Here is a 9,714-nt window from a genome sequence, read left to right on the forward strand (position 1 = left end):
AAAGGAATATTATGTGAATATTCTTTCCATCATATCTTCCCAGGTATAAGGGCTAACTCCTTGTTTGAGTCCCTGGCCGTTTAGTTTGCAATGGCTTTCTTATTCCTTTTGGATATGCATATATAATTCTGCAAATACATTCAGCTTCAATGGTTACTTAATCTCACCATGTTTCCCTTCCTTTTCTAGGGCTTCCCAGGAAAAATCGGATCCAAAGGTGACATTGTAAGTGATGGTGATTGCTTTTTTGCCCCTTTTCAGCTCTTGCTGGTGATCTTAACATTGCGAGAGGAACTTAAAATTTACTGCCTGTCTTTCTCTCTGCTATGTTTTATTTAATAAGCTATTTTTTCCTCTCTGTACCTTCAGTATAAAAATGCTCCTGTGACAGCTAACAACTATTGACTTATGGCAACCCTAAGGTGACCCTACTATGGGGTTTTCTTAGCAAGTTTCTTCAGAGAGGGTTTGCCGTTTCCATCTTTTGAAGTTGAGAAAGTGTGACTTGTCCAAGGTCTCCCAGTGGATTTTCATGGCCATGCTGGGATTTGGGGGGCTTTCTGCATTGTTTAGAGCAAAACTTGTTTGGCATTCAAGAGGGCAAAAATGATGAGTGTGGGAGACCACCAGTTTAGTAGAGGCTGCAGCAGTTTGCTTTTGTCTGAGTCTACAGGGAAGGGCAAGAGTCCACCTCTCTTGCCTGCTCCTCCTGCTGAATTAATACAGTGCAATCTACTTTTGCATTTTGAACTCAGTTTACAGCAACTGAAATAACATTAGAACGAAGAGGGAAAGTGGGAGGAGGAGAGAAACTGGGACATTTTAAAACCAGCTGGAAAATGTGATGGCAGAAGATGAATCAGGATTGTCCGTGTGAAATTGCAACCATTGGAGGGCATGCAATACATTGCCGTAGTCTCACCTGAGATGATCAGGGAATAGATTAGCCTGGCCAAGTTATTTCTGGAGACTTCAGCGGACATTGTATCCTGGGCTGGTGAAAACGTTGGGGACATCTGAGAGGTTTATCCATGAGCATTTTAAATTGTACCTTTGAGAAGAACACAACCCAGTTGATAATACAGTAAATACCTCTTTTCTGCCCAGACAAATTACCAAGAGATGCAGATATCCAACTATTCAGGCTCCAGTTTCAAAGGATGGATCCTTGCTGTTTCAGAACCTGAGCTGTGAACTCAAAGTTGGCGTGAAGTGCTTGGCTGTTGTGTTGATTTGTTGGTTCTGCTGTATCCCCACAAAAGCTGTAACTCACAAAAGCAGTGACATTTGGGTGTTGTGGGGAGAATGTGGCTTTAAGGGCATTCCCACATGAAAAGTGCATGTGGAAATGGAGCCATGAGATGAAACAGCAATGAATGGCTTTGGATCAATGGAGCTGAATCGAAACCCAAAGCTGTACCTGCACAAAACATTAAATGGTTTCAAGTTAACTCATAAAATATTTTAATATGTTTTTAATTATCTGTTACTGTTTAAACCTTTGAACTGTTTTAAATTGTTTCACCTGATTTCTATTGCATGTACCCCAAGAGCCTGCAATATGGGGGACAGGGTGGGATATAACTGTTTTAATAATATTTCCTCCCTGCCCTTATGACTTAGAAAATGTGACCTTTTCTTTCTTTTCTAGGGAGATCCTGGAGTTGAAGGCCTTCCTGGAGAGAAAGGGGAGAAAGTAAGATCCTTTTGGGAGATGCCAGCTTGGGCTAGTGGGCATTGTGCTATAGAATATTATTGGGAGCGTAAAATGAAGAGCGCACAATGGCTGGCATCCTTTGAGTGACATGCATATAAAACCCATCCATTGATGGATGAAGATGACCTAAGCAGGATGCTCAGAAGAGATGACGCTGTGATCATAACTGTACTTTTTTCTTGCTTTCTGTGCTTTATTCCTAGGGTGAATCAGGGGAGCCTGGACCAAAGGGACAGGTGATTGTTTGTTTGCTTACATTTTAAAACCACCCAGTAAACAAAGTCATAACAGGGAAGGTGGCAGGAATAGATGGGGACCGCACTATCAAGGGAGATACATGTACCTTGAGTTTGTAAGACCTATGTAGGGCAACTTGGGCTCTGGGAGATCTTTTATCCGTAGGGTTGCCAGAAGCTGATGTTGACTTGATAGGAAATACCAAACAGCCAACCATAGCCCCTGATCAAAGAATCATAGAATCGTAAACGAAGCAATGAAATTACAATAAAACTGGGAGTAAGTCCAAAACACCCGGAGGACCTAAGTCTGGGAATCACTGTATTAGGTTACTGATGTTGACTTTGTTGGGCTACAGAATTGGGGTCCGGGAGCACATGCAACCGACAGGAAGTCAAAGGCTTTTACAGTCAGCATCCATAGTTTTTTGTGAGTTTTTCAGCTATGTGGCTGTATTCTGGAATAATTTATCCCTGATATTTTGCTTGCATCTGTGGCTGGCATCTTCAGAGGATGATGGCATGGAAGTGAGGTGGCATGGAAGTGAGGTTGGTGGCATGGAAGCGAATCTCACTTCCATGCCACCAACCTCTGAAGATGCAGGTGAAACGTCAGGGATAAATTCTTCCAGAACACAGCCACGTAGCTTGAAAAACCCACAAAAATCAACCCACAGGACTTACTTTCCCTACTTCTGGTCTGTAGGGTCTACTCAGGTAGGCTTCTTCTTAGTAGCATCTCATCTTTCACAGCCAGGTGTCCGTGGAGAACCTGGTTTCCCTGGACCGACTGGGGATGCAGGGGCGCCTGGTGTTAGAGGCTTCCCAGGGCCACCTGGCCCTCGAGGACTTGGTGGGGAGAGAGGCGTACCTGGCATGCCTGGACCTCAAGGGGCTCCGGTAAGTAAACTCCCATCATACACTCTGCTGCTGTAGGAAACAGACATATAGCCCAGTATGTCACTGACGACGAATGCTTTGTGATCCAGAATGCTAAACATTTGCATGGGAATTGCCCTGAGTCCCTTGTTTTAATGTTGCTTTGAGAAATGGAGGTCCGAGACTCTGCAGCTGAGTTGGCATACAACGGTAAGTCAAACTTTGATGGTTGGTTATTGGCTTCTTGTTACGTCTGAGCTCATCTGAACAATAAAATTGCCTAGAGCTCTGGTGCCACAACAAACTACAGTTCCCAGAATTCGATAGCATTGAGCCACGGCACTTAAAACGGTGTCAAATTGGATTATTTCCGCAGTGCAGATGCAGCCCAAGTCTATGAAAGCTTTTGCTCAGTTGGTCTCAGTGGTGCTACAAGATCCCCATACATACTGCTGCAGACATTATCAATAGTGCTGTTGGTTGATTAAATTTTATTCAGAAAATTTTATTGTTGGACCCCTCAATTCCCAACAAGTCGAACTGTAGGATTTTTTGCTTTGGACATTTTGGACTTTCAGAATTAGGACACAGTGCCCTCTCGTGGGCATCACTGAATGCTGGGGAAAAAGGCATATTATTAGGAATTAGGTGTAATGCTTGCATGTAGAAAGTGGCTTCCTACAGTTCAAAGTTAAATTGCACTGTGCGCCTCTTCTTTCTTTTTATTTTTAATGATTAAAAAAGACAAAAGAAACAAAGGAAAAACTGGGGAGGTTTCAAAGACAGCACTGTCTTCACTATGGAATCCTGGAATGTGTAGGTTTGTGAAATATTTAGCTTTCTCTGTCAGAGAGCTCTGGTGTCAGAACAAACTGTAAATCCCATATGTTCATAGCATTGAGCCTTGGCAGTTAAAGTGGTGTCAAACTCCATTATTTTTGCAGTGCAGATTTGACCCTAGTCATAAAGTGTTATGATTGTCTAAGGCGGGGTACAGACTGCCCAGAAGAGGCGCCTCAAAAAAGCGGCTCCTTTTTGCTGCTCTGCAAAGCGCCAAAGACGGCGCATATATGTCGCAGCTGCGCAGCTCTGTATGGAAGCTGTGCAGCTGTGACGTAATGGTTACATGTGCCGTGTGTAAGGCGCTGCGTAATGGCGGAGCATGCATGACCTGTTAGGGTTGTGGGGCATGTGTGTGCGCCACCCCGAGGCAACCCTAGCATGTCATGGACGCGCCGCAAAGGGCCGATCTGTAGAGGACCTAATTTGGATACATCAAAGGGTTTGCTTTCTTTGGGAGAGCTCTAACTAGACTAGGTCCATTCAATAATTGTTGAATGATGAATCAACACACAGGTAAATCTCTTTGATTCAGCGGGTCTCCTCTAGATAGGACCAATGACAGGATTTAGGCCAAGATCTGACTCAATATCCTCTTTTTCTGCTTGCAGGGGAGGGACACAGGGGACCAGCACATTGTGGATGTGGTCTTGAAAATGTTGCAAGGTGAGTACATGAGAAGAGCTAGCCAAGATTACTGAGGATGCATCATCTTTGCAGAATTGAAGCAGTGTGTGTAGTTTTGCCAGTCATTTCTCTGCCAGAGATCTCTGGTGTCGCAACAAACTACAAATCCCAAAATTCCATAACACTGAGCCAGGGCAGTTAAAGTGCTGTCAAACTGCATTATTTCTGCAGTGTAGATGAAGCCTTTGAAAAGTGGAAAATGAAGAAAGCTGACAGGAATAGAATCAGCTAATTCAAACGTGGTGCTGGAGGTGAGTTACACAGATACCATAGACTGCCGAAAAGACAGATAAATGGGTCAGAGCGAATCGAGCTTTACTGAATAGGCCAAAATGTCTACATTGAGGTTGTTGTATTTTGGACATATCACAAGGTAGCCTAATTCACTGGTAAAGATGATGATGTTGGGATAAGTGGAAGGGAGCAGAAAAAGGTGAAGACTACCTTGCATATTGATTGAATCGAAGAAGCCATGGCTCTAACTTTGCAGAAGGAATGCTGATAACAGGAGATTTGGAGGACTCTTGTTCACAGAGTCACCATACGTTGATGTCAACATGACTGCAGTTGACAACACCAACAACCATTTCATGTTGATTCAGTCAAGGAACCATGGCCCTCAATTTTCAACACCTGGTTAGGAGGAGGTAGTGAATTGGGTGTGGGCATAATGAAAACAGTCCAGGCAGTTTTGGTCCTGCATCTCATATAAGCAGGATGTAGTGAGCCTGAGGGAACTCACAGTTAAACATATAGACAAGGCCTACATTAACCTTTGCTTTTCCCTTGTCTCTTTCTGTCTTACAGAACAACTGGCTGAGTTAGCTGTGAGTGCCAAAAGAGCTGCCTTAGGTGGGGCAGGTGTGATGGGACCACCTGGACCACCAGGACCACCTGGGCCTCCTGGTCAACAAGGGCCACATGGACACACAGGCTCTCGTGGCATCCCAGGGATCATCGGAGCTCCAGGACAGATTGGCAATACTGGACCCAAAGGTGAGGGTGCTTAAAAAAAGAGAATGAAACTGTTTTCACAAACTCTGAGGCCCAGTTCAAATGACCCATGTTTCTTCTCCTCCTCTCTGGGTCCTCTTTAGTGTTAGCCATGGTTTGTTGGGACATTTCAGTCAGCAAACTGTGCTTAGAACTTGTCCTCTGGGTGAATGGGTGGGTGCACCCCTTAGACATTCAGTGGCTAATGTCCAATATGTAATGTAATACACGTTATGCCCTACATGGTTGAACCTTCATTTGCAATGGACAGATTTTGCATGAGGTAGGATCTTGGTTCAAGTGTTTTACATAAAACCCATTTTTATTTTTATATTGGAAAGTGTTTCAAACCCCTTGTAATTTCAACCAGTAGAGGGAAGACTTTTGAAATTATTTAAAAACACTTGGAAGAACGAAACGTGAATATTTGCATCCCTGCTAAAGAACAATATGTGTTTTTCCATTGCACACTCTTGGCCATCTTCTCCTTCCATGAACAGGACTGGCACAGAACCAGGAGATGTTAAATTAACAACTGTTGCTTCTCTCCATTTCAATTCTCCAGGAAAGAGGGGTGAGAAAGGAGAGCAGGGAGAACCAGGCCGTGGACATCAAGGGATGCCAGGGCCACCAGGTATACCAGGTAAGACCAATGCTGAAGTTGACTGAAGTTTAACATGAGACAATGGCACCACCTTGGAGGATGGTGGAGTGCAGGGTTTGAATCAGTTGCAGAAATGTAAGTAAAGAGAGATTTGGATCTAAGAAATTAGGACTATGGTTAAGGAACGCATGCCATGGAGGTTAGGAAAATGGAAATTCATATTTGCTAACCACAATTTACCAAGAGAACAAAGGAGGGGAACCACTGTGTCCAGGTCTAAACTAGTCTGTGGAAGTGCCTCTTCTAGCCAATGGTAGGTCTGAAGAAGACTGTCATCAGGTTTCTCATCAGGTTGCAGTATATGTTTAGAACATCAGAGCTTGGGGAAAAAGTTACATGCTTTGGACTACCAGCATCTCTCAGGTCAAGTCAGTGTGGCCACTGAGGATGCTAGGAGTTGTAATCCAAAGCAAAAACTTTTCTAAGGCTGGTAGAAGATGCACAGGTAGACATCATGCCTTTGTTCTGTTCTTCTAGGTCTTCCTGGTCGTCCCGGCCATGCCATCAATGGCAAGGAAGGAGAACGAGGATTTCCAGGTAATCCAGGAGAAGCTGGGCGGCCTGGTTTACCTGGGCCCTCTGGCCTTCCTGGGTTCTGCGAAGCGGCCGCCTGCCTAGGAGCTTCTGCCTATGCTTCAGCTCGGATGACCGAACCAGGTGCTGTCAAGGGACCATCGTACTAAATGTTGCCAGTGGAACGTTCTGGTGTAAACTGGACTTTTTCAAGTCAACGAAAGCTCCATCATTGGCATTAAGGGACCAACACACCAGAGCTTGGGGGGCAAAGAGATGGGGAACCACCAAACAAAACAACTCCTTTGGGATGAGAAACCTCTACCTATTACTTGGGCATCAACCTATCCCTTCATGTTTTGCTGGTAAGAAGGCAACACTTGACCACTGTGAGTAGCTTATCTCCAGCTGAATGAAAAGGCACCCAAAGGGAGTTACGGAAAAGGAAAACCCATCAGTAATTTGGATATGGAAACTTCTCACTATTGGACTCCAGTTCTTTTGAAACGCCTCCTCCACACTTGGCATGAAAATAGGCATGTTTTTCACCAGAGTATGATGTTGCCAATTATTTTGTAATGGGGAGAAGGAAGGAGTATTTTGTCTTTTATCTTGGTTCCAAGTCCCATTGTTATTTTTATTTTCATGTTCCAGAGTCCCATTCTTTTCTATTATGTCACCAGTTTAGGGTGTTTTATGAAATAGTACCATGCTGAGAAGGTCTGTGAATGAAATCCCTTGAAATAACTGCCAATATTCTACATCAGCTGCCTAGTTATGTATATTTAACTAAGTGATATCTTCTGGCCCAGCTTTCCCAGTCCATCTCAAAAGCCACCAGTTGCATCAAATAAAGGAGGCCTGTTCAACTGCTGATCGAGGTACAAGAACAAGTCCTACTTCTGATTGTTGCAGCCTTGCTTTTGGGTGGGAGGTAACTGAAAAAATTCTTTACCTTTTGTGCCTTGGCAATTGAACAGCTCTTCTTCATACATGAGGTTACTGGTTATTAAGGTAGGCTTGGGAGTGGCATTTATATAATCTTACAGTAAGACTACATAGATTTACCAAAAAAGGAATAGGTTACAGATCCAGAACTCTAGGTTATGTCCCTCTTCTTCTTGGTTAAAATTTCTCTTTGACTTCTTGGATCTTGTGGAAGAGATCTCTGGTTCTTCCTTTTATGTTGTTGGCTTATATTTCTTTGCATTGATTGTTGCAATAATTCTCTTTATTGGGCAGTACTTGTTGAACAGTTGCAGTCTTAGTTCTGATTTTGTTCCTCTCTCTCTTTTTCTTTTGCTTCTTGTCTTTCTTTTCCGCTCAAAGCGTTTCATCTGTTTTTTTCCCCTTTCTTTTTGGCCACAGTTAGAGTCTTTCTGCTTTCCTCCTTGGTTAGAACAGATCAAGCCTGGATTCTCCCTGGAAGCCAAGTTGACTAAATTGAGGATGTCATACTTTGGCCACACCAGAAAAAGCAATAATGCTAGGAAAGGTAGGAAGATAGGAAGACGACATGCCAGATGGTTGTTTTTTTTACAATATAAAGACCTTTCATGCATTTTCCCTCCCACTTAAACTTTAAACAGACATCTCTCCATGAAAACAGCATCATAATAAAACTTGCCTTACTACTGTACTTGAAGAACTCCTTCTGATTTGGTCCTATTATAATTCACCCATTATTTTGTTGATTCACCAAAACTCCTCTCTTGTGTCAGTCCCTCTTCTACTATGGCCTGTTACAGACTGCCAGAATAAAGCTGCTTCGGGTCTCTTTGGAGGTATGCTGTTTAAATGATGCATGCATCCCAAGAATCCAGAAGCTGCACCAAAGCTGTACTCTGGTGCTTAGGAATGGATTGTGGCTTTGGCGCGACCTCCGGACTCTTAGGACCCATGCATCATTTAAATAGCATACCTCCAACGAGACCTGAAGCAGCTTTATTTTGGCAGTCTGTAACAGGCCTAAGTGTCTAATCTGTTCATGTTTTGCTAGGCTTTATTGAGTTTAATGTGGAAGTAGTGGGCGACCCAAGTTTATTTGTATGACTTTTTTGTTTGGTAATAACATGCAATTTGTGGTTAATTATTTAATGGAGTACACAGAGTCAGCCTGAGTCATCTCCCCAAAGCTGTAAATCTTTGTAAAATAAAGGTATTTTATAAATGTTAATTAAAAAGCATTATATTTTTCCTCCACAAAAATAGCTAGTCAGACCAGACAATAAAACGAAGAACAAATGTCAATGAACTTAATGGACGTGTCTGCTTTTCTGAGTTTAATAGACTTGTAAAAATGTATTTTTCTTTAGGGCTAATTACCTCTGTGCAATGATTTACTATCTTCGTGATGAATTATGATTAATTTACTGGATTTCACTTCTGTTCAGGGGATCAGCTGGATTTGCTTTAGAAGACCCTTCTGGCTCTGTGATAATGAAGAGAAGTAGGTGATATTGCTGATATTTTATGGTAGGGCCAAGAAAAGAGCCACAAGAGTTGAAACAAGAGTCTGAAATTGGTTCAGATTCCAATTGTGAAATCTTTTTAGGGCCAAGCTGGGATGGAGTAAGTTTCTGAGATTTTCAGCACCAGAACTTTGGCTCTGTTACTAATTTCTTGAGATAGTTGGGTTCTAGTGTTGTAATAAAAAACAACAGCGACAACAACCAACGAAGAGACACTGGAGACCTTAAATACCAGACCTTGTATTGCTGCAGCTACTTGGCAAGGCAGAATCCACTTCATTAAATATCAGCCAAGAGAGGGTAATACTTCATGCCTTGGATGAAAGCTAGTCAATCAAAGCTTCTGTCACAAATAAATATGTTGGTTGCTAAGGTCACGCAAGAATCTTTTGGCTCCTTGTCCTGGGCCATTGACACTTGACCAAAAATTGTAACCCAACCACCTAGGAGCGCTGTGCCTTTGTAAAGCGGCATTTCTTCTTATACCATCTGAAGACAAGATGGGGACAGCAACACTGTCACTCTCCCACTGATGCGGCATGATTTTAAAAACATCTCTGTCTGGTGTTTGCTTGAACTTTGAAAGCTAGCGCCAAGATTTCAGTGTATTTTTTCCATGTGAAGTCGAAGGCTTTCATGGCCGGCATCCACATTTTTTGGTGGGTTTTTCAGACTGTGTGGCCATGTTCTAGAAGAGTTTATTCCTGACGTTTC

At 42.9% G+C, this 9,714-nt stretch overlaps 1 protein-coding gene across 1 annotated transcript in view; it reads left to right on the forward strand.

Annotated features, from left to right (window-relative positions):
* The window catches only part of LOC149305053 (uncharacterized), a 31,565-nt gene extending 23,256 nt beyond the window's left edge, over positions 1–8,309 (forward strand). Inside the window, exons 25-32 of the mRNA XM_089478473.1 lie at positions 190–225; positions 1,652–1,696; positions 1,921–1,953; positions 2,707–2,853; positions 4,284–4,338; positions 5,167–5,355; positions 5,918–5,995; positions 6,494–8,309. Coding sequence (XP_089334599.1) covers positions 190–225; positions 1,652–1,696; positions 1,921–1,953; positions 2,707–2,853; positions 4,284–4,338; positions 5,167–5,355; positions 5,918–5,995; positions 6,494–6,699 — 789 coding nt within the window. The 3' untranslated portion in view covers positions 6,700–8,309. The remainder of the gene's footprint in view (positions 1–189; positions 226–1,651; positions 1,697–1,920; positions 1,954–2,706; positions 2,854–4,283; positions 4,339–5,166; positions 5,356–5,917; positions 5,996–6,493) is intronic.
* The last annotated feature ends 1,405 nt before the right edge of the window (positions 8,310–9,714 follow it).

The sequence above is a fragment of the Sceloporus occidentalis genome, unplaced genomic scaffold (assembly GCF_023333645.1).
Source record: "Sceloporus occidentalis isolate IW3139 unplaced genomic scaffold, rSceOcc1.0.p SCAF_13, whole genome shotgun sequence".
Classification (NCBI taxonomy): Eukaryota; Metazoa; Chordata; class Lepidosauria; order Squamata; family Phrynosomatidae; genus Sceloporus; species Sceloporus occidentalis.